Source organism: Phyllostomus discolor, chromosome 3, assembly GCF_004126475.2.
Source record: "Phyllostomus discolor isolate MPI-MPIP mPhyDis1 chromosome 3, mPhyDis1.pri.v3, whole genome shotgun sequence".
In the NCBI taxonomy this organism is placed as follows: domain Eukaryota; kingdom Metazoa; phylum Chordata; class Mammalia; order Chiroptera; family Phyllostomidae; genus Phyllostomus; species Phyllostomus discolor.
Genome location: NC_040905.2, coordinates 33927356 through 33951411, shown reverse-complemented (window position 1 = coordinate 33951411; position 24056 = coordinate 33927356). Strand labels below are relative to the sequence as shown.

The 24056-nt window shown below is 57.1% G+C and overlaps 1 protein-coding gene across 5 annotated transcripts; it reads right to left on the bottom strand.

The window, feature by feature from the left end:
- Positions 1-758: 758 nt before the first annotated feature.
- TERT (telomerase reverse transcriptase) lies at positions 759-22976 on the bottom strand. Of its 5 annotated transcripts, XM_028513216.2 has the most exons (16): positions 22632-22903; positions 21236-22514; positions 17599-17794; positions 16078-16258; positions 15043-15222; positions 12605-12763; positions 11494-11589; positions 10819-10904; positions 10448-10561; positions 10092-10163; positions 8255-8443; positions 6217-6343; positions 5544-5605; positions 3197-3321; positions 2284-2421; positions 759-1712 (listed from the first exon to the last, which is right to left on the bottom strand). In XM_028513216.2, the coding sequence occupies exons 1-16, from the start codon at positions 22848-22850 to the stop codon at positions 1609-1611; spliced, it is 3327 nt and encodes a 1108-aa protein (XP_028369017.1). In that variant the 5' UTR covers positions 22851-22903; the 3' UTR covers positions 759-1608. The 5 variants fall into 5 exon arrangements, 3 of the variants coding, with proteins under 3 accessions (XP_028369017.1, XP_035876188.1, XP_035876187.1); XM_036020295.1 differs by lacking the exon at positions 15043-15222 and having other exon boundaries at positions 22632-22976; XM_036020294.1 differs by lacking the exon at positions 2284-2421 and having other exon boundaries at positions 22632-22850.
- Between the last annotated feature and the right edge of the window lie 1080 nt (positions 22977-24056).

Here is a 24056-nt window from a genome sequence, read left to right as displayed (position 1 = left end):
GGTCCCCACTGGAGAGGTCATTCTCACAGATGTGAAGACAGAACTCCAGCTCCTTGCCTGATGACACCTAGAGTTCCGTGGATAAGCCTTTCTCTTACTGGGGCTCCCACAGACACTGGAGGCTGGGGTGGAGGCTCTGGTGAAGCTACTGAGAGAATAGCTCCTCCTCTCCATCAGCTAGGCCCCAGACTGCATACTCCCATATAAGCCCCTCCATGACTCCCAGCCACTTCTCCTGGGTGGTCCCACCTGTGTCCCCCATAACCTCATTCTCCATACCCCTCCAAACTGCTGACATTGACTGCAGACTGACAGAGCTGCTATCTGCTCCCCAGACTACTGTGTAGGAGAGGCCCAAGTCCAGCCCCCAAATCTCCAGGTCCCCCCAGCAATGGTTCTGTGGGGGACCCCCACCCTGCCAGCCAACAGCATCAGGAACTTGTTAAACTCCCAGGCTCCACCCTGGACCTGCTGAACTGGAAACTTGGGGCCACAGCACCCCATGTATGTGTGGCTAAAGCCCCAGGGAACCCAGAACTCAGCTGGTGACCTGCTGCCTCATGAGCTCCAGGTCACCCGAGCTGAGCAGGTGTAGTCAGCACGGGTGGGTGCTGGGCTACGGCCTTCCCGCCCACCATCCTGCTGCAGCTGCCCCGTGGGAGCGCCCCTTCCCATCTACCTCCCTCCTTCCCACCACATCCCCATCCCAGGAAACCCCCTCTAGCCCCACAAAACCAAAGACCTATACACATCAACATTCAACACTCATGTTTTTATAATCATGTGTAACAGTACTTGTGTAGTATGCATTTTAATACAAACCTAAGATAAATATTTAAAAACTAAGGAAACAATAAACAAAGGCTCTTCTCTCTGAAGCTCTCACCCTATCACTGGGGTGATGGGGTAGGAGCAAGAGGTGGTGCAGGAGGGGCCGTGAGGGTGGCCTGCTGAGTGGGGGAAAGCAGGGGACTCTGGAAGTGGGTGTGGCAGCTGGGTGAATGGCGCTGGACACTTGGTTCCAGGAGGCCTGGGCAGGGTGTGGGGACAGGGGGGTCAGAAGCACGGGTGTGGCTGGTAGGGACAGGCCTCAAACAGCTGACCAGGCCCTTTGCTCTCGGGCAAGCTGAGCAAGGCATGGACTTTGGATGCAGCTGGGGTATCAGACAGGTGGGTGCCGCTCCATTGGGTGTGGACAGCTGGATTTAGGACTCTATGCAAATCAGCAGGAAGGAATCCACACACACCCACCACTTGTAGGCCATCACTCCAGACCAGGGCGTCCCCACAGCAGGAAGGGTGACAAAGGTCCCTGTCCTTTAGACCTCTAGATGCCAATGACCCAGCCTGTTTCTCCTACCTGCCTCCTCCTGACAGCAGGCAACTGAAGGATGAACCTGTCACTAGGAACTGGTAGCCGGGGGCGGGGGTGGAGGCAGGGCAGGCTCTGCTCCCCTGAGGACCTGGGGCAGACCCCTCCAGGAAGCAGCAGAGCAAGCAGCACGTCTCGGGGTCTCAGGGCACAGGGGCCAGACCCTTTGGGTGGATCCAGCTGGGATGGGGCTTGAGGGCCTGGCACCCACTCTGGGCTGCGAGAAGGGCTGGCTATCAGTCCAAGATGGCCTCGAAGTCTGTGGTCAGGGCTGGATCAGCTGCGGCCTGCAGCGTGGCCAGCGTCGCCCTTGGGAGCTGCCGGCACAGCTGCGCTTGGGCTGCAAGGAGATGCCCGAGATCAGACTTCCTCCCAGAAGAAACCCGAGAACGTGCTTCAGGTTAGCTTTGTGGGCCCGCTGAGGGGCCGGGAAGAGATGGCTGTGTGCTGAGCCCCTACCGTGTGCTGGTCAGGCTCCAGGCATGGGGCACACACCCTTGTGGCTGAGGAACAGACGGGGCCAGTGAGGATGTCAGAGCTCAGTGAGGGGGCGGGGTGTGCAGCCAGGATGTAGGCCAGGGGTGGGAGAAGGGCACGTAGACCAGAGGGAGTTGGAGGAGGGAGGGAGAGGGAAAGGAGAGGGAGGGAGGAGGGCTGACAGCTCCTTCAGGAATTGTCAGCCTTGGAGGTGAGGAGTGCAGAGGCAGAGAGACTAGGTGGGCCGGCCAGGACCCCAGGCAAGGGAGCCACGACCCTCGAGTCACCTGCTCCCCACCACCTGGGGACTCCTGTCCCCAGCGCTCCTGTGACTCAGACACGGAGAGACCAATGATTGTTCACTCAAGGACAAGGACAGTCCCTGCGCCTGCACCAGGGGTGCCTTGGGGCTGGCCACACTTGCCCAAGCTTACCAGCCTGGAGTGCTCCAAGAAGACACTTGTAGGTGGCACTGTGATGGGACAGCTTCAGCAGGAAGGCGTGCAGGCACAGCCACCTAGTGGCTTCCGAAGGAAATGGGCCGGCAGCACCCTTGGTCCCCAGGGACATCCCTGGGAGACAACACAGGAAGAGGCTGAGGCTCCCACAGGCCCCTCCCCAGCGCTTGGGCTCCATCCAGTCCAGACACCTGGGGTCCCCATCAGGCTGAGTGCTGGAGCAGGGGCTCCAGTGGCAGGACACCAACAGGCGACTTCATTTCAAGGGCCACCCCAACCTAAGGATCACAGAATTCTGACAACTGAAATGCTTTCGACTTCTCCAAAGAAGCTTCCTCAAAAGAGAACTAACAGTAAGTAAAGGCTGTTCCCCTCAGGACCAGTGGGCATGGCCTGACTCAAACTGATTGTGACTGTGCATGACGAGGTTGTAGGGGGCGGAGACAGGATGAGGGCCTGCGTGGGTGTCCCTCACTTCCCTCCCTCCGAGACAGGCAGGGGGCCTGGGCCCAGCCTCCCCGCTTCCTGACTACCGGCCTGGATCTGTACAACCACCCCTGAGCACCCCGGAGAGGAGGCCCCGCCTGGGAGAAGGCCCCTCAGCCAGTCCCCAAATGTCCCATCACGTTCCAGTCATGAAGGATGTCTGCCCTCACGGCAAGGGGTGGGTGCGATGAGGTAAGCTCGCGGTCGGCAGGTTAGACTGTGGGGAGAAGTGGCAGGAGCCCGACTCCCTGTCTCCCATCTCCAGTACACTAGCGCCTCCAATATGCTAGCACCTCCGGTACACTAGCATCAGAGCTGCTCCAGCCCTGGGCACTCCAGGCGCTGAGCATCCAGCATCTGCCAGCACCACAGGCTACCCCGGCCCTGGGTCACCTGCACGCACCTGTGTTCTTGGCTTTCAGAAGGGCATAGCAGTGGGACGCAGTGTCAGAGATGATGCGGAGGAAGAACGAGGGGTTCTTCTGAACGTGCTGATTAAACGGGAGCTGGAGCACACAGGCGTGAAACCTGAGGGCAGATCAGGCTTGTCAGAGGGCAGTGCCTGGCTGAAGGTGTGCATGGGCGGCACATGTGTCTACAGGCACAGGTGTGCATATGTGCATGTGCACTCAGCCTGTACGTGTACGAGTACACAAGTAACCCCCTGTGCACGTGACCACATGGCAAGCCCTCTCGCCAAGTGCCCTGTGCTTCTGATTTTGCTGATGACTTAAGTCCCTTCTCAAAGAAATGAGCATGTCTCCATCTAGCCAGCTGGCAGGTGGGGCATCTTTCTCGCTTATGGGAGTGGGGAGACAGACCTGGAAACGGGGTTGGGGCCACACTACTGGCCTGGAAGGGTACGTACCATGCTCTGGGAGGACGCTCTACCAAGGGAGGGACGGTGCTTAATGCAGAGTGGGGGAGGCCTCCACTAGTCGACGCTGCACCTTCCAACAACCCCAGCCTGGAGCCCCCAGTTGTTCAAGAAGAGCTGAGCCCAGGACGTCCCAGTCAGATGGTGCCTGGTGAGCATCCTGGTCTGTGGGCCAGGCAGACCGCCCTGGCCTCATCCGCCTCAGCCCTGGCTGCCGTGACCATTATGGTCAGCTTTACGTGTCTCTTCCTGCTGTGGAGGGCATGGGGCTCTCCGACCTTCTACGTGCCTAACCTGCTATACTGGGAAGCAGCTGCCATTCACGCCCATGGTGGGGAAGCCAGCAGCTCTGCACTCACTGTCACTTTGGGACTACACACTCCCTGACTGAGGAGTGTGGAGCTGCACAAGGGTGCCTGCCCTGCACCCAGGTCCCCACAACATTCCCTGACAGGCAGGTGTGTGGGGCCAGGGCCCCACAGACCAAAGGGGTCTACTGCTGGGGCCACAAGGGTGAGGCTGGGCTGAAGCCCAGAGCAGAGCCTTTAGCAGGCGCAGTGATGTGGCCTCCAGGGACCTGGGGCTGGTCAGGGGCTGGTCCCCTGCTCACTTGGAAGCATCACCTGACTGCTCCTCACCCCTGAGGGTCCCGAGAAGTGAGCGGGTATCACAGCCACCTTGCTGTTACCTGGGAATGGCCTGTGGGCACATTCCCGTTGACACTGAGCACATCTGCAAAGGTGTCCGGCAGCTTGCACACGAGAGCACGCGTGCACGGGGATAAGACGCAGGCGAAGGAAGAAGCACCACACAAAAAGCAGCAGGTGGCGACCTGAGCGCTGGGGCCCCTGGACGGAGTGTGTGGGCCCCACACCTCCCAGCCGCCAAGGGAACAGCAGAAGCGTACACATGGCCCTCTGGCTCTCATGGCTAAAGCACAGGGCACAGGCCCTCTGGGGCTGATGGAGTTTCTTGGTGACGTTTAACAGGCATTTCCTCCGACAGCCCCATCCAATTCCTATGAGACAACTGTGTCTCACAGCATGGGCACAGCCCTGGGTACCATGAACTCAGAGGCTCGAAACAGATGCCCGGCTCCCCAGCACCCAGGGGATGGCCGTGTACCCCTCATCCACCCCATGCTTCCTGAGCTGCCTGGCGGCAGGTCTCCCTGGAAACCACTGAGCAAAGACTGGCATGTGTCTTGAGGCTGGACAGGCAGGTAGCCGGGCTAGTGTCCATCTTCCTGAGGGGTGAGCACAGCCCAACAGCAGGACCATTAACATTTTCCCAGCAAACACTCAGGCACAACCAGTTCTCAGTTCTGCCCCAGTTCTTGGCAGGTTACCGTGGAACCCCTGGAGACAGGGAATGTTCTGGAAGCATGGCAGGCCTCAGCGTGGACTAATGAGTGGGGCAGGAGTGGTGGTTGAGCTGTTTGGGAGCCACATACCAGAGCCCCTTTCTGGGGGGCACTGGAGGAGTGTGTGGCCACAAATGGTCACCTGTACCTGCCTGGACCGTCTGCTCTCTGGGATCCTCCTCAGGAAGGCATCTGCCTTCCTCGCATTGTGGCTCATCTCCTACAACCCGGTCCTTGCAGCAGGACTCAGGGATACCTCAGGCCACGCTGGCCTCCTAGCACCACCTGGTGACTGGGGTACAGGACCTCCAACAAAGCAGCACCTCCATGGACATGCACGAAGAGACAGCCTCCGCTGCTGAAATTGCTTTCTCATAAACCAAAGGCTCCAACATGAAGGCCTGGGGAACCAGGGAGAGGGCGCTGCCCCCAGGCCACAGGAAAGCAGGGCCCAGGCCGCGCGTGGCCCTGCGTGTCCCCTCCCCATGCTGGCGCAGCCAACGAGCCCACCTGTAGGCCTGCAGCAAGAATATCTTGTAAACGTTTGTGCAAACCGTCTGGAGGCTGTTCACCTGGAGCCACAAGGAAAGGAAATGTTGGAAATACAACTGAAATGTACATTTCTATCTTTTGCTTTATCGCCAGCACAAATGGAGTAAAAAAGAGGACCCTTGTCTCTCCACTGACATCCCACCGCATCCTCACTGGTGGCCCCTCGCTGCCTGGGGTGGAATCAGGACTCTCCTGGGGCCACCTAAGGGAACCAGGCAGGAAGGGATGAGAAGGCCAGTGCTCAGGGTGGCTGTGATGACATCTTGTGGCCCTGAGGTTCTGAAGCCTGAGCCCGCCAAGGCCTTGGACCCCCATACCCTATGAAGAGGAGCCACAGGGTAGAGGAAGATAAGCCTGAGGAAGCTACGGGAAGGGGCCCTCGATATACATGGACAGCACATTTGCATGTGCCTATGCACACTCCCACATGTACACACACTGGCTTGTATGCAAACACAAACCCATATGCATGCACAGCTATGCATTTACACACATAAGCATGCTCAGCTGCACACCCACATGCTTATGTACACATCTGCACACGTACACAGCAGGACCTACAAACCAACTCCCACAGGTAGACTGAGCAGCAGACTTTCTGAGCTCTGAGGCCTGCTGGCCGCGTGCTCACCTGCAGATCCAGAAACAGACTGTGGCATTTCAGCCTCAACACTGCAAAGAGCTTCCGACGCATGCTCCTCCCGGCCTTGAAGCCCTGGCTGAAGGTGAGACTTGCTCTGATCGAGGTCTGGGCGTAACTGCAACACAAAGGACGTGTCCCATGACACGTGTGGCCACCTCCCACTGTAAAACATGGCCCACACCCCCGTCCAGAAGGGGACGCCCACCCGGCATCCTCTTGGCCCGACCCAGCTCGGTCATTTCATGGAAACATGGGGACAGAGCATGGACAGGGCCCTGCGCACCGCCGCTGGCACCCGGGGCACTCCTGCCATGCGTCCCCCTCCACGTAACTCTGCGAAGATGGACAGAGGTGGCACATGCCCACACCCTGGATGCCTTATCTTGAAATGTATTTATCTTCCCTTTACTAAATACTCTTTGAAAACAATTTTAATGGCAGAATAAGGTTTCTTCTGGGTGTTGTGTAGTATCGCAGCCACTTCCTTAGGCTGTCCCATTGCTGTGGCAACAAGCCATGCCACCCCGAGCATTAAAAATGGTCATATCTTTGATGCTGTTTCTGATGTTTTTCTTAAGATAGATCTCTAGAATTGAAATTACTGGAAGAATGTTTTAACACTTTAAGAACTTGGATACAAAGTTACTGCTTCCCAGAACAGTGGTTCTCATCTGCCCACCCCTAAGAAACGCACAAACATGCCCACACCCAGCCCCAGTGCTTGGCGGACTACAGGGGAGCCGCTGGGGGGGTGGTGGGGAAGACCAGGGCCTCGGTGCCGTTTGGCAGAATTGGGCCCAGAGGGTGAGGGACCCCGGGAAATCCAACCAGAATTCCCCGGATGAGGAGAAATCAAGCAGACAAAGCTGAAGGGCGGGGGCAGGGCAGGGCACAGGACAGGAAGCTGAGGACAGGAAGCACGTGGGCCCACTTGGTGAGGCAGCAGACAGGTGACCGACTCATCTGGATGGAGCACAGAGAGTCACTGCATTTGCCTCTTCCCTTTCTAAGCCAATTCCCAAAGAGCCTCTTGGCAACAGGAGCAAGCGCCAGGGCGCTCCAGCAGAAGAGCTGGCATTCCCAACCCAAGGAAGGGGAACGCCCGCTTCCACCAGTTTCCTAACCTGTACCTTTTATTCCTAAAAGGGCAGATTCCCGTATCTGTGTTCGCCTGAGTCAGTTCGTGTCTGTGCTGGGCCTCAGGCTGGGCTGCGTGCGAGCTCTCGGGTTTGGGAGAGACAGGCTGTTAGGTCTGAACTGTGTCCCCCACATTCACATGTTAAAGCCCTCTCTGTGTGACTGTGGGGGGGACCGGGCTTTTAAGAAGGTAACTGAGTTTTTTAGAGCATTACAGTGGGCCCCAGTCCAAGGTGACCGGTGTCCTTCTCAGAAGAGAGAGACACCAGAGACGCTTGAATGCAGAAGGATGGCCACGTGAGGACGTGGGGAAGACGGCCGTCTACACGTCAAGGAGAGGTCTCGGGACAGACCGGCTCTGTCCAGACCTGCACCTCAGACTTCTGGCCCCCGGGACTGGGAGAGAATGTCTGTGGTTTAAGCCATCCTATCAGAGGTATTTTTTATGGCGGCCTGAGCTAACCATACAGGGACCCAGAGTATTGTGTCCAGAGCAGGCCCTGCATGCCACAGTCCTGCGTCCTGGCAAATCAAAGGTGGCCGTGAACTCATCATGTCCAGTCTGGCCATTGATGGGCAGTGAAGTATGTGCCCTCACTGTGAAAAGACCATGTCCAACAGGACCTGAAATTTTGGGGTTCAGATCTATACCGCTTCCCTACATGCTGGGGTCTCTGAGCCAGCCATACAATTTCCTTTTACCTGAAACACCCCAGACAGCTGCTTACCTGGCGAGTCCCCTCAACCCTACAGAAGGACACACTCTGGCCCTGTCTTGAGGGGGACAAGGTACCTCAGCCTCTGACCTTTTGGGACCACAGCCATCTGTTGCACACAGGAGCAGCATTGGGACTGGATCAGCCCGGTACACCTGGCCGGGCACACTTACCTGGAGTAGTCGCAGAACACCTCCAGCGTCCGTGTGTCCAGCAGCAAGCCGCACCAGGGGAACAGGCAGTGGGCTGGCAGCTGCAGGGGGGCTGCGCCACCGAGGACGTCACCTTCCACAGGGAAGTTCACTACCGTCTTCCGCAAGTTCGCCATGCAGCCATACTCGGGCACGCCCTTGACCAGGGTCCTAAAGCAGAGGGGCCACATTGGGAGCAGAGGGAGCCACTCAGGATCTCAAAGCCCTGGCTTGGTGCATGTAAAACCCTGAGAGGCAGAGGGAGCAAGGGCTGGCACTGAGGGCAGCCGCACCAACCCTGGTGGCCCGCAGGTGCTCCCAAAGGCTCTGGGTGACCGGTGTTAATGGTCAGAGAACAGGGCGGCCACCAGGAAGGGCAGAGGCCGGTAGCAGGGGAGGGAAACATGGGGCTGAATCCTGAAGGCCAAGTGGACCCCGCATGACCCTGTTCGTAGGTAAGACAGGTGAGCAATGGGCTTAGGTTCCCGGCTGAGAACGGAGAAAGGCCAGGTGGGAGGGCACGCAGGGACCATGGATGACATACTTCCTCTCTGCAATGGCCAACTGGGACCACTCAGAGACCGCAGTCCCCAGGTGTGCCGGGGAGTTATGACGAGGCCAGCACCTGCATTCAGCCATCTTTGAAGGTTACCTTCCAAGGCAGCCTGAACTCCTGCCCTTCCTGCTGCAGCCTGTGGATTTCAGACTCACCTTGCTGGCCCCCACCGTTGCATGCGCTGACTCCTTGCAATAACTCTCTACGCCCCCAGCTGTCCAGCTCCCGGTGGGAACCCAATGTACACACACTCTGAGCCAGCTCCCCGCCCAACACCCTCAGAGCAGTGGTGTCCCATAGATATTCCATGAACAAGGCCCCACTCTGTCTGTACCGTCCCTTCTCACAGCCACTGGCCACATGTGGCCACTGATGTCTTTGAATTTGGCCAGTGCCTAAGGACCTGGATCTGTCATGTGACTTAACTGTGACGAGTTCACATTTGCACATTATCCTGTGCGGGGCTCGTCTGTGGCAGGGGGGCCCAGCACATGCCCAGCAGGTTTTATGCAGCACTGCACACCCTCCGACCCCCAAGGATCCCCGGGGTAGACAGGGGTATGGGACACCATCAGAGGGGTTCTCCAAAGACAGCCCTGTGCCCCAAGCAAACGGGCCCTCAGGCACCGACACTTCTGGGAGTTTGGCTTTGTCACTGTCCTTCCTTGGAAAATCACACTACAAATTAAGCCCCAGATTCCCAGGGTCCAAGAAGGCATGGCACTCTGTGGGCCATCCCTCCTAAGGCAAAGACCCTGTCTGCCAGACGTTAAGTTTGAACAAAATGAACTTTAACACCAATGCCCCAGGTGATCCTGTGCATTTAGCAAGCCCCGTCTCTCCGTTCTCTCTCTTCCAGTGCCCGCCACAGAGAAGAGTGACTCCATGTTAGGAGCTGCAGACAGGCAGGCAGGGCTGGCTCCTGCTCCCCCACTTCAGGGGCACAGCCCCCCAGAGAAGGTGTCACCGTTCCCTGCACTGTCCAGCACACCGCATGTGCATAACTTCCAAGGCACCTCCAAGGACTCAGCCCAGCCTAGACACCTGACCCACGCCCGCTCCCTCCCTCTGGGGACACCTGTGTCCTGGTGCCAGGCTCCTGCTCTGCTGCAGGTTCTCAGAACAGCATGGCTGTGCCATGTGCCCTCAGCAGAGATGCTGGGACATGGGGCATGAGATGAAAATTAATTCTTAGGTGAGCAAGGTGGGCTGCATGAGGTCACAGAAGTACCTGTTGAGGCACACGTGTGTGCAGGCCCTTACCTGAGAAAGGCTTTCGCTTGTGTCAGGTGAGGGGTGACCAGCAGGAAGTCATCCACCAAACGCAGGAGCACCCTGACAGGGGAAGATGCCCAAGAAAGGGCGTTAGATACCGGAGTTCATATGCACAAGAACAAGTAACCCGTGGGACTCAGCAGTCAGGCCCACACAGCCACCCGGCTGGGTCCCCTGGAAATGCCGCACTCCCCTGTGCACTGCGAACCACTCACAGCCCACATACAAGGCCGGCTCACTATCTCCGGGGAAACCTCCCATGATGGACAGGCAGCCCCTGTCTGCACCAGAGCATGAGAGGGGGCAAAGGTGATCAAGGGGACGAATGACCGGGACCCCGTTACCCGTCCTGCTGCAGCCCGGGGAACACCCTGCTCTCCATGTCTCCGTAGCACAAGCTGCACAGCAGGGTGGACAGGATGGAGCCCTGGGGGATCCCCTGACACTGGACGTAAAACCTGGGGGAAGATGTGAGCGGAAGGGTGGAGCACGTGTTCAGACGTGTGTGCAGACCACACACACACACACACACACACACACACAACGCTCAGACCACATACACATGCGCACACCCACAATGAACACAGAGCCCACGCCACCCTGCCTGGGGAGGGAGGTGACTCTAGATCTGCCACACCCACCCACGAAGCCCACAGACTGTCCAGATGGGGCAGGACCCCTTTTCACCGAGTGGCAGCAGGCAGCCCTGACTCACTTGCCCCCGATCCTTATGACATGGTTGTGTACCAGGTGCAGGAAGAAGTCGAACAGGCTGCTGCTGGCCTCGTTCAGAGAGCAGCTCTGGAAAAGTAAGTGGGAGATGTGTGTGAGCGAGCAGACACGCAAGCAGGAGATGCTCGGGGGCAGAAGGGGTGGGTGGTAGCAGACAAGTGGGGATGGCGTGGTCATCTGTGGCTCTGGCTGGCTCAGACCCACCGCCACCGGCCCAGATGGCTTGTGCCACTCACTGTTACTGTGGCACGTGGTAGGGCTCTGGTGGCCAAAAGAAAGACATCTGGAGGTCTCAGAGCCATACTTGGAGGATCAGCTCGACCCTAAAACTGGTTCTGCACAAAGCCACAAACTCAGCAACAGCCTCTGCTCACACACAAGAAAAATGTGCTTCCCACCTGATGGGTCAATTCCAGGTAGGTCTATGGGTCAAATCCAGTGTGTCTTCCTAAAGGAAGGGACACGTTTTCTTTCGGCCTCAAGATCAAAACTGAAGGAGAAGAAGCCTCTAGCAAACCTTAACAAAGCAGCTGGACAGCAGCAGAGAATTCAGCGAGAGGGCTGCAGGCAGAACAAGCTTCTGCTGGCCGAGAAGGGTGGCTTCAGCACGCCCACGGCCCTGCCCCCGGCAGTGTGCCGGGCGTCTGCCCACACTGACCTGCTCGATGACCACGGCGTCCCTCAGCGAGCTTGTCTTCTGCAGTTGCTGCACGAACTGTTTCATGTAAGGCTGGAGGTCCTTGAAGGTGGACACCTGGCATCAAAGAGAGCCGGGTATGAGGTGCTGTGCGCACCCTCAGGAAGTTCAGGCTACACCTGAGTGCTGACACCTGCAAGTGTGCGAGCATGAGCACGTCCGGCCCTCCTGTGCTGTGCCACTTTGGTGTCCCATGCTGTCCCCCAGGAGCCCAGGCCTGGCCTGTGGCCATGCAGTGGGATCCAGCACTTCACAGCCACTCTGGCACAGCCGCTCAGGAACATCCCTCTGGCGATGTCTGAGACTAAACAAAGCATGCCTGTGACCTGGCAACTGCACCCCGAACCCACCAAATGACACCTGACAGTGACACTCATAGCGCCAGCTGCTTCTCGGACTCGCTGGGGAGCAACGGAAACCAGGGGGGAAGGGTGTTCAGTCTGAGTCACATCCACGGAATTTGAGACAGGTTAGCAAGTCCGCATGATGGAGGTCAGAGCAGCAGGCACTTGGGGCAAAGGGGGAGCCTCAGGGTGGGGGTGACTCTCTATGCCTGGACATAGGTGGTGGCACCATCTGTCCACAGATGCACAATTTCACTGTGCTGTACACTCGGGATTTGCAGTCTACACTCATCTGACTTGCCCAGGGTTTTTCAGGGGTGCCTTTCTCAAAAATTTTTGGGGGAATTCCTGCACCCTTTTGCCTTCCTATGGCACAGCTGTGAGGGGCTGGGTGCCCTCACTCTCCAACAGGCTCCTAACAACTGCGCATGACAGGCCTGGGCTCTGGGGGGGTGGCCATGGGGACCCAAAGAAACACACGCATGGCCCCACTGCCATCCCCTCACACAAACCCAGGGGCCCTGTGAAGGGACAGCAGGCAGGAGAGGCTTGGAGAGAGGACTGAATGTGACATGAACCAGAGCGCGAGGAGGACAAGGACAGAGGTGCCTCTCAGCACCGGGAGCACAGGAAGTGCCACTCAGCACCCCAGGGGGCGGCCAGACCGCAGGGGCGACACATCCATGTCACGGACACACCTCCTCAGGGAACACACCCGTGGGTCTTACGTGTCTTTTGAAGGACTTCCGGATGTGCCCGTGGGTGGTTCTCTGGACTGTGGCATACTGGCGGAGGCAGTACGTGTGTTCTTGGGGCTTGATCACGTTGGCGATCACCTCCACCAGCCTGTTCTGAGGAAGGGCGTCGTAGGCACCCATCACATCCACCTATGTGGATGGAGGTGTGTTCACAGGCTGCTCACATACCTACCTTGGCCCCCCACATCCTGGGTCCCACCTGCACTGTCCTGCCAAGTCGAGGTCCCAGGCTGTTCTTAGAAAATCTGGGGGTGATCAGACATGGTGGTGCCAGGAAGCCCCCGAACACCCTTCCCAGACCCCGCCCCCTGCCTCCGCCACACACACTTGCCCCGCCGTGGGGCTCTTGCTGAGATGCCCCCATAACCCCCAGACTCTGAGCACTGCAGGGTGGCTCTGGGTCCCTCTCTCCACTGCCACGCCCTCTTCCAACCATGTTTTTTGACAAGGTCTGAACATGCAAAGAGGGCATTCAAGGAATCCATCTTCCTAGAAGAGAGCGTGGCATACAAAGGGGGGGCGGTAATTTTTCTGGGGATTGCTTTTAATAATTTCCTTGCTAATATTAATCATGGTGTTACTTGTACCCTGATTCCTATATGAATAGGCCATGAGAAGAAAGAGGCTCGAAAAGAGTCAATGATTGATTTTGAGGGAAATTCTGAAGGGACAACTAGTTCTCCCTAGACTATTGAATTATGCCCAAATTGTTTTAAACAAGGAGTTTATAAACCTGAGTAAGAAACTATCCCCGGTTGTTCCCATAAAAGAATTCATGAATTAGTTACAACAGGTTGAATTATTGGCGGACTTTCCCACGCCTGTTCCTTACCCATAGATACAAAGAGTCTTTCTAGAAAACAAGAAAAAAACTATATAGACCCTTACCCACAGCCCAGGGATACCCCCTGGGTAGCATATTAAATTATTGACAAATTATGGTATCCCCCAAAAGAAGCTAATAGTCTCCAGAGGGTTCCAGATCTCCCATTGCCTTATACAGGAGCATATAATGAGGGTGGCATTAGAATGGTCAATAAGGATGAAACCCAAGTGCCTTATAATAGCCTAAATTTCATGGAAAGGCTAGCTTGAAGCAGACCTCCCTGGTGTTTATTAATTAAGGAATAAAAAGGGTTTATTGTAGCTGAATTTCCTGTTTATCTCTCCTTACCTGTTTGTTTTGGAGATTAAAAGGTGGTGGGATTGTTAGATATCTGTATCTCAGGTTTATTGATTTGTATAATTCCAATAAAGTTGTATAAAATAATTTCTTGACCAAAGAATAAAATCCCCTCTAATGAAATAGCCCGAGTGTCTAAAAGTTGTTGGAGTAACAGCCCCGCCTTTACCTTGAATAGGAATATATATCAAGTAGAATTAGACAGGCAAAGAAATAAGAAAAGCTGGTTAACTATTATAAATTAAGCACGTAGAAACAGTTACCAGGGAGTCAGAGTCCATGGTACATAGAGAACTATTTTAGACAGAAAAGGTAAATAGGTAAGTTAGACATTACAAAGGCCTTATAATAAATTTCCTATAACCTCTATTCAATTTAGCGTATCCTTTTGCCCCATGTCAAATTCTGAGAACTTTAATAAATAATAAGCTATTTAAACTCTGTATGTACAGCTATTTCTAATTGTCTGATTTATGGCTCTCCTGGTTAAAATAATCTTTGTTTAATATAACTGAATCTATGGGAATTTTTGTACTTTTCCTGGTTACCTTTGTATTAATTTTTTCTGCTTTATCTAATTGCAAATGTCAATCATTGCTAAAAATGAAAGTATAAAAATCTGCTTGTACTTGCAATAAACGGAACAGAGCATCACTGTCCTCTGAGGCGTGTTGTCGTCTGTCTCCCATCGCTGACGCCTTACCCACCTTTCAGGAACCCCTGGACCTAGCTGTGGCTGGACCGCGGCACTCCACCCCCCAGACTGGGACACTCCAGGGGGCCCACATCTCTCTCTGAGTGCAGGCTGATGAGGAGGAGGTCCCTGGCGGATGGCCAGGGTACTAGGGCCCCTGGCTTTGTGGACTGAGCCAGGTGTATTCTTTCTCAGGGAGATCCCCCACACCCCAAGCAGGTGGCAGTGTCATATCCTCCCTAAGGGCAGGGGCCCCCGTGGAGTTGGGATGAGGAGCAGCCGAGTCCACGCCAGCAGGGAAGACTCAGAACTTCTGCCCTGGGAGCCAGGTGCTCCCAAACGGAGATGAGGTCGCCTGCCCTCCCTGCTCCCGAAAGTCTGCAGCTCCAACACAGGCGCCTCACCCTGGCGGACACAGGCCCTGAGGAGGGGGCCACACCCAACGCTCTGGCCGGAGCCCAAAGTATGGAGCCTCCCAGTGGGTGAGCCTGAGGGTGCTGAGTGAGCTCACTGGGGGTGAGGGGCACCCACCTTGACGAAGTACAGCTGGGGCACTGGGTCCTGGGCCCGCATGCGCAGCACAAAGGCACGCCAGGCCCTATAGATGTCATCCATGCCCAGCAGTGAGGCACCCAGGAGGCCAGGGTGCTGCGCCCGCTCGTAGTTGAGCACGCTGAACAACGTCTTGACTTTCGAGGACAGATGCTGCACCTGCAGGGCCAGTCAGGATGGCAGCATCATCACAGGATGCCCCTTGCCAAGGGAACCTGGGGCCCCACTGCCCCCATCCCACCTATGGGGCCCAGGGACACAGGGAAGCTCTGCTTCAGCACCCCTACGCCCCAGCTTCCTTCAGATGTTGGAAGGGCAAAATGATCGATTCACCCATGCCCACCACAAGGCCCTGGGGCATCATCCCCAGAGACCCAGCCTGCAGTCCAGAAGCACAGTACGGAATACTGCTGAGTAGCTACTGCCCGCAGGACCGTGCCTCCCACCTGGCGCCACCCCACCGCGACGGAAAGGTGTGCTTCCTCCTGGGGACTCACCCACACAGATGGGGAATTCGTCTTCACTCACAGACCAAACCAGACTAGGTGACAAACCTAATCCACATAGACGGCTTCTCTTTCTTTTTGGGGGATACCGTTAAAGGCACAATCACTCCCAAATGCTCCAGGGAGGTACTCGGAGGGGATCGGAGCTGCTGGTGATGCAGACACAGCACAGGAGGAAGGGGGTGCTAACCACAGGGTGGGGTCCTACAGGAGGGTCTGGGAACCTGGAGGGGAGGCTGACTGGCCTAGTTCTTTCTGTCCCTGCATCTTGGGGAGCACGCATCCCTGGCACTATGGCAGGACCAGGGGCACCATGTCGGTCCCTCGTGCCACGGGTCCATCTCATGAGAACCTTGTGGGTGCTCGGAGCCTGTTCAGCAGCTTCTAGGGCCGGCCTTCCTGCGAGCTCCTCCTCCTCCAGACCCAACAGCATGCCGGACTGTCTGCCCGAACACCAAGCCTGGGGTTTAAATGCAGTTGGTTTAAAAAACGAGACAAAGGCAGTCACCTTCTTGTCCCTGCGGAATGCTCTGGCCCCCACAATGTAGTCCATGTTCACAATTGGCCGCAGGCCGCTGGGCTTGGGGAGGAAGCGGAGCCTGGACATCAGCAGAGCGGGTCTGGCGTCCTGATGTCTCTTGACCTCGGCTGCTGACAGTTCGCGCAGCTGCACCCTATCGAAGTGCTGTCTGAAACAGAGAACCTCCTGGGACATTGCTCGGCGGCCACAGGAGAGCACAGGTGGGTCGACTTGTGGAGGTGCCCGTGCCTATGGGGCTGCCCCAACACGCTGACCAGATGCTGTTGGAGCGCCCTCTGTGGCAGGGGCCCAGGACACTGGTTCCCTCTGGTACTGAGCCCAGGGTACTGCAGGCTGGGACCGGACGGAACCACTGGAGGAAGGACCGTACATTTTGCCACGTGGAAGGTGCAGGGGAGTTACTTCATGCAACCCCACAAGGGTCAGAAGTATCTCCCTGGGCACCTCCCCACTCCCTGCTGGTCTTTTCCCAGAGACCACCCACAGGAAGGGTCCAAGGCTGAGAAAGCTCCCTGGGCTGTGGCCCCAGCAGTGGAGGAAGGTTGGCGAGTGCAGCCCATCACGAGACCTGAACACCCAACAGGCAGGGTGATGGTCCCCACAGTGAGGGTCTAAATGACCACTTTGGATCACAGGTCATGGATTTTTAAAATTATTAAACAGGACACACTGTGCCTCAACTCAGACCCATGACAACGGCTTCCAGACCCTCTCTCAGGCGCTGGAGGACTGGGACTGGGCCCCTGGTTCAGGAGTCACTGCCTCCCTTCGGAGATGTGTGGCTCAGGGTAGGGTTTGACCCACCCTGATGCCAAATGTGCATGAAGCACGGCAGCCCTGAGCTGGCCACTTCAGGGTCCTTCCTAAGCCCTCTGAGGACACAAGGCACCTTGGCCAGGCCCACCCACAGAGAGGAGGAGGGCTTGGGTGTCAGGCCGTCATGCCCCCAGCCCTGACGGATCCCTACCCAGCTTACGTCTGCCACTGTCCTGCATCATGTACTCAAAAGAGCTGCTGAGTAGCTCTTCCACTCTGGAGGCAAATCCACTCAGAGGCAGACCAATCTCCTGGAAGATTCCGCCTCAGGGTCCTGCCTCATAGCAAGACCTCTCCGTCCCCAGAATCTTCCCACGGTGAGTTGTTAAAAAGGTGGGTTTCATTACCTTGTGACACAAGTCCCAATCATTCTGTGCAAATTAAAATAGAATCTGACCACACACCCCTTACAGGGGTAAGTGGCTTTCTTGCACGATGGTTCCCAGTTTTGAGAACCTAGCGATCACCCTAGCTCAAGCCCCCAGTGTCACAGGTAAGGAAAAAGGAGTTCTGGGAGTCCCTGCCAGCACAGAAACCCTAGGGGCCAGGATGGCCCCTGGAGTAGCTGGGCGAGGGGCCCGGGGTGGGGGAAGGGGGCGTGGGGAACCCAGAGCAGGAAACAGCACTGTGCCTGCAGATGGGAAAAACAGGTCTCGCCACTCTCTGGGATACCTGATCCCAATACTTTGCAGTTGGCTCCAGACACTCTTCCGGAAGAAGAAGAGCTGGTTCTTCTGAAATGTGGTCTCCGTGACATAAAAAAAGGACTTCAGCAGCTCAACCACGTATGTGCCCATCAACCAGCACAGAAACTTGGCCAAGATCGCTTCTCTCAGACGGTGTTCTGTGGCCGGGACACAGCGACCCCCTGGAACGAGAGGCACGGGCTCAGCCCGCCTGCGTGGCCCGCCACGGCAGCCACGGGCAGCCTGAGACGGCGAGTCTGGGCCAGACGTGTGGCAGGCGCGCCCCACCCGATGGATCCCGCAGGCTTGGGCAGAGGACGAATGCGGAGCACCTCAGCAGTGGTGCGTCACTCACTGACTCTATGTCGAAGTGGCAACACTGGGGACATGCTGGGCTTCAATGAAACGCCTTGTTAAACTGGTTTTACTTTTGCCTTTCACTTTTTTTAACGTGGCCACAAGGACATTTTAAATTATACACATGGCGCATGTTCCGTTTCTGCTGGGCAGTGATGATGAGGAGTGTCACCACGTGTCCTGGTGAACGAGCAGAACGGAGGACGCAGGGACACGGTGTCGGGCCTCCTCACTGCGCAGCAAGATCCAGAATCACCCGGGGTTCTTCGGGCTGGGCAGCCCGGTGAGTGGGGGCAGTCACACGTCAGCTCAGGGATGCCACATGCTGCGGGACGCTGAACGCGCCCCAAGACTGCCGTCCTCCTCTGCGCGCATTTTATCCTGTGAAACGCCATGGGAAGGGAGCCGTGGGTGTCACTGGGCTGCCACCAGAGCCAGGGCACGAACGGTAATATGTAGAGGAGAGAAAAGGGACCCAGAGGCAGGCCTGGGACAGCGGACAGGTTGGGGAACAATGGAGAGAGGGTAAAGCTACATACAGATTAACTGTGGAGAACAGTAACAGTGTCTAATTTGAAACCTAACCAGGGGATCAGCGTGCAGGTTGGGGTAGTGACCAGATTAAAACAAGCGAAGGCCCTTGTGTTGCTCAGGAGAAGGGAAACCACTAAGGAAGGAGAACAGGGAATATAAGAAAAATGAAAACAAATCCAATTCTCTGGGAAAGTGGCAAAGTGTCACAGTGGATCAAAAATAAACTTAAAATGTCAGTGATATGCTATTAAAAAGATACATCTAAACCATGAAAACATGAAAAGGCTGAACATAAAAATCAAGGGATGACAAATGGCACGAGAGGGAAACACTGACCAGAAGGAAGCCGGCGCAGCTGTTCTCAAACCTGTGAGAACAGACTTTAAAGCAGTAAGAAGTGGGGGCCCTCTCACACCCGCACGCACCCAGTAGCACCACGAACACATCGTCAGAATGGGAGGAGCTGGACGCAGCGCCCCGTGAGACACACAAGCCCGCTCGGCACTCGGAAGGACCCACGTGATTCTCGTAGTGTGTAACGAGTCTGATACAGTACACACCCACGTGATTCTCGTAGCGTGTAACGAGTCTGATACAGTACACACAGCCACCAACCCGGGCCAGTCCCCAACACCTGGGGACACTCAGACCACTACAACCTAAGCTGGAAATCAGTAATAAAAAGACAACTTAAAATAATCATTCATTTGGGAAATCTAAAATACATGTCTAAATAACTCACTGATCAAAGAAATGACAGAAGAAACTACAGAACGCTTCAACGCAGTTGATATGCAAACGTGGGCAGCCCATCAGAACAAGGTGTGGCGGAGCAGGACCACCAGAAATGCACAGGCGGACACCCACCTGAGAGGTCAGAGGCGGACAGGACACGCCCGAGAGCAGAAGGGCACAACCATCAGGGGAACTGGTGGAGCTCAGGACAAAGCCCCAGGGAAAGCTCCACCCAGGCTCCACCCTGAAGGTAAAGGACTTGGCAGGAGGGACACACTCGGAGGGCAGTTCAGGAAAAGTGATCCTGTGGTTGGATGTGAGTCCAAGGCGGAGCATGACCTAAGCCAGCAGCAGTGTACACCCAGGTTAGGGGACGGGTTGCCACCAGCCCACAGACAGACAGCCCAGGGAGGGGCAGCGAGTATGTAAGCAAGGAGCCGCGGCAGCTCCTGCACCTCTACCAGGAATCTGTCTGGAGATGCCTCTGGAGCAGATGTGGTCAGCCTGGCAGTCTGGCCTCTGGGGCTGGTGGCCAGGGTGCCGATGGGAGTCAGTAGGCAGTGTGGCAGGTGGGACAATAGCCAAGGCTGGCTAGACAGAAGGGGCGTCCCAGCAGGAGAGGGTAGAAGGGGTGACCACAGACAGCTGTGATCAGAAGAGGTGACTCAGAGGCAAGGCTGTCCCTGCATTGATTATTCAACCAGGGGGCAACTGGCGTGGCCCAGCCACAGAAAGAAGCTAACGCTTGGGGAGTGAGCCAGGACACCATGGAGGCCCCAGTAGCCTGGGGAAACACCATCTTGGGGTTGGGCCTCGTTGGAAATTGGGGAACAGCCACAGAAGTCAAACTCTCACAAGGCAAGCTGGAGCCCCGAGTAAAATGAGTTGTGTGACAGCTAACTTAACTGAGCCTGGTTCATTGCAGGGTTGCCTGCCCTGCCCTCCTGGTCCGTGGGTGCGTGAGTCACGCAGTATAAAGAGCTCTAGAGGTCTGCTGGGCAGCCCCGCTTACGCTCAGCAATGTTGTCCTATTCATGCAAATAGCGGGTAAGGTAGATCTCATGGTATGTTTTCCACAGTTGAAATGAAATAAAACAAAAACAAGTTGCTGGAAGGTCACCTTGCTGTCCAATCACCTGACCCTGGGGTCACTTGGGAGACTGAGAAGGTGTGCTCCATTGTCCGACACTGTTGCAACTGGGATCTTTGGGGATGGGGACGGGCGTTTTTAAGGCCCCCGCCCCAGGAGGCTGCACCATGCATCAGGGTGGGCAAGTCTGGCTGCAACACAAGGCTCTGAACCATTTTTCTTCTAAAAGTCCTAAATGTCGTAGGAGTTGGGGGAGGTCAAGAGCAAAACTTAGGTCTGTTCTCACTGCGGCTCCTCCACCACGGGGAGCAGGGAGGGTGGCTGGTCCTGTGCACTCCTGGTGCTGATGTGCGGAAGAGGAGGCTGGGGGTAGGACCGGAGGAACCTCACCATCAAGCCCAGAAAACCAAAGGGCCTAGAGGGAGGGACACCACAGGCTAGCTTGGCAGAAGCCGCCCTGCAAGCCCCCACAGCATCCCTCCGCTTCCCTGGCCCAGGGGAGCGTCTTGCTCCTCCCTCTGCTCCCTGGTGACCCTCTCCTTCCTAGAGACGGGGCTAGGGCTCTTTGGGCAGGAGACAGTCTTTTCCCTCATTCAGCTGCACTGCCCTGGCACAGCAGCTGCACGATTAAACCTTAAGTTTGGATCTGTATTTTGCATCTGGGAAGTTGGAGTCTTATCGCTCATCCCCCAGCAAAGTGGGTTCTAGTGCCAACCTCTGTTTCTATCAGCGGGGCACTATTTCATGGTGATAACCATGGGCGTCAAAAAAGGGATTTTGAATAAGGTTCAGGAACACCCATGAGAGCTTCCAGATGCTACCATCCTGTTGCCACAGCCCTGCTCCAGGTGACCCATCTGCTCACTGCCCGGCCTGGGCCTGCGGGCCGTGACACGCACTTGCTCACCTGGGCTTCTGCACAGCCAGGTGCAGTCCTGCACTTTCATCTTCCAGGTCAGCTCCTGATGTGAGAGTTTGGCGTACTTCCCCAGAAAGATGAACTTCTTCACATTCTTCAAGAAGCGGCACTCATTGCGCCTGGAACCCCAGAGCCTGGGTGGCACCAGCCGGTGAAGACAGGCCCGCAGGAGCTCGTACACGTGCCCCGGGCTGCTGTGCTGGTGAAGCAGCTGGCCCAGGCGCTGCGCGCCAGTGTCCTTCGGGGCGCAGATACCCACCCCCTCACACCCCTTGTCGCTGGCCCCCACTGCCTCCGCGGTGGCCGTGTCCGGCAGTGGGCAGTGCTTCCTCAGTAGCGTGCCATAGGGACACCGCGCATGGTTCCTAAGCAGATCCCGGAACAGAGGCCTCATCCGCCAGTAACGCGCAGGCAGGCGGCGCGTCCTGCGCAAAGCTCCAGGCTGCAGGGCCTTCAAGTCCAGAAAGATGGTTTCCACGAGTCTCCGGGCCCCGGTCAGACTGGGCTGCAGGGAGTTGAGCAGGAAGGAGGAGCGCAGCCGTTCCTTGCTACCAGAGCGGTAGAGAAACTGCTTGGTCTCAGCGACCACTCCGGGACTGGAAGAGGACTGGGGACTTGACGGCAGAGAAGATGGGCAGCTGGCCTCGCGTTCACGGCCCAGCAGTGGTAAGGGACGCCGGGTCCTGAGCGGCTCGCCCTTTCCAGACGTGGCTTCCACAGCGGCTCTGGTGTGTGTCACTGAGTAGAAGTCTCTGGTACTCGGCCCCCAGACCAGCTCTGGGATCGGGTCGCACCTGGGCCTCTTGGCCTGTGGTGGGCTTTCCCCCACGTGGCTCCGCTGCCGCCTGGAGCGGCAGCCCGGGAATACACCGGCCTCCCTGCTGCCGCCATTCCAGGCCTGGAGCGTGGGTCCGAGGCCCATGAGGCTCCCGTTTTTGTGTCTTGTGGTGCAGAGGTCGTAGAGTGGTGGCCCGCAAACCTGGTAGGCACAGCTCGGGGCCACCAGCAAGTAGAGCGCGCAGCGTCCCAGCAGGTAGGTGAGCACGTCATCACCCACGCGGCGCAGCAGCAGCCCCCACGCACCACTGCCTCGCAGCGTCTCGGTCACTGTATTGGGCAGGTAGCTGCACACATTGGTCGTGAAGACCATGGGGGGACCGCTGTGGGCCCCGTCCAGCAGCGCAAAGCCGAAGGCCAGCACGTTCCTCGCACCACGCTCGCAGAGTCTCTGCACTACCCGGGCCACCAGCTCCTTCAGGCAAGACACCTGCAGGGGAAAGGTTACAAGTTGCTGAGAGCCCAAGCGCAGCGGCATCTGGCCTTATTCCGAACTATGGCCCTCATTCCACCCAGCAGGCCTGACCGGGGTCCCCGGGACGCTCACCTGGCGGAAATCCGGGGTGGCGGGGGGCGGCTGCGCGTCCCAGGGCACACACACCAGGCACTGGGCCACCAGCGCGCGAAAGGCCGTTGGGTCCCCACGCTGCATGAGGCGCCGACCCTCAGGACCCAGGCGCCGCACAAAGGTGCCCAGAGGCAGCACCTCGCGGTAGCAGCTACGCAGCAGAGCGCGCACGGCGCGGCACCGGGGTGCACGCGGCATCGCAGGGGATGGGCTGGGCTCCTACGTTGACCGGATGCTACCACACGCACAGCGAAGAGGGGTCCCAGGGGAGGGCGGTCTATGAGAAGGAAGGGGCGGGGCCTGCGGGAAGGAGGGGCGGGACCTGGCCAGGTCGAAGGGGCGGGGTCGGGGCGGGGTCGCGGGCGATAGGTGCCTGCGCCTTTACCTTCCCTCCCTCCCAGGGTGGGGAGTCTGGGCGTTAGCATCACGTGCCAAAGAGAGCAGCGGTATCCCTACCGCGCAGCTGCACTTAGCAGCCTCCCTACTCTAGCCGCGCGGAGCACCACAGGGAGGGTCAGAGCGAAGAGACTCTGGGAGTACAGTACCTCCAAGGGGCTCTGGTGCACTATGTACCTCCTGGGGAAAGGGTCCTTCTGGTTTGTCATTTTCTCACGTGAGACCTGACTCTGGCACAGAGGGCTGCGCTGGGATCCAGTGGAAGGGTTTGGAAGGAGCAGGACGATACATAATGTACAAAGGAGAGAATGGGCCCCATCGCTCCTGTCAGGCAGGCCTGGGAAGCATCGAAGGCACAGGTGCATCCTCAATGGGCACCCAGTGGTACTCCTGGAGCTTTCTTCCACTCGGGCAGTGGGCAGCAGTCAGTGGGCAGCAGTCAGTGGGCAGCAACAGTACTCACATGCTGACTTGGTCTCTTTGACCCCAGACTGGGTCATAGTTTCTGTTTGGTTTCTTAGGTTTCTCTAGGCCCGACCATGAACAAAAAAACCTAAAATCAATTCCCTATTAATCATGCACCTGGTGGGTCTCCTAGGAAGGGGAAGAAAGTGGAGCCACCATTTTCCTGCGTGGCACAATCTGTGGTCTCCTCACACCGGCCTGGTCCCTCAGTGTCTGAGCTCTGAGACCTCTGTGCCCTCCAAGCCAGAGGGCAGAAGGTGAGCCTGGATAGGCCCGGGGACCAGCCTACAGCCTCGTGGCCCCAGAAAGAACCAGGAGTCCTGCCTTCCCGCCCAGTGACAGAGACCCTCCCCAACCTCTCACCCCTCCCCAGAGACAGGAGGATAGTTTTGACAAGGGGTGGCGGGTTGTACGAACCACACAGCTCAGAGTCACCCTAATGAGACCCCACCCCAGCCCGGACACTGCGGGATGTTCACATTTGAGTCACTAAGACGTGGGGAAGCTTCCAGGTCTGGGGAGGCTTGTGGAGGTGACAGATCT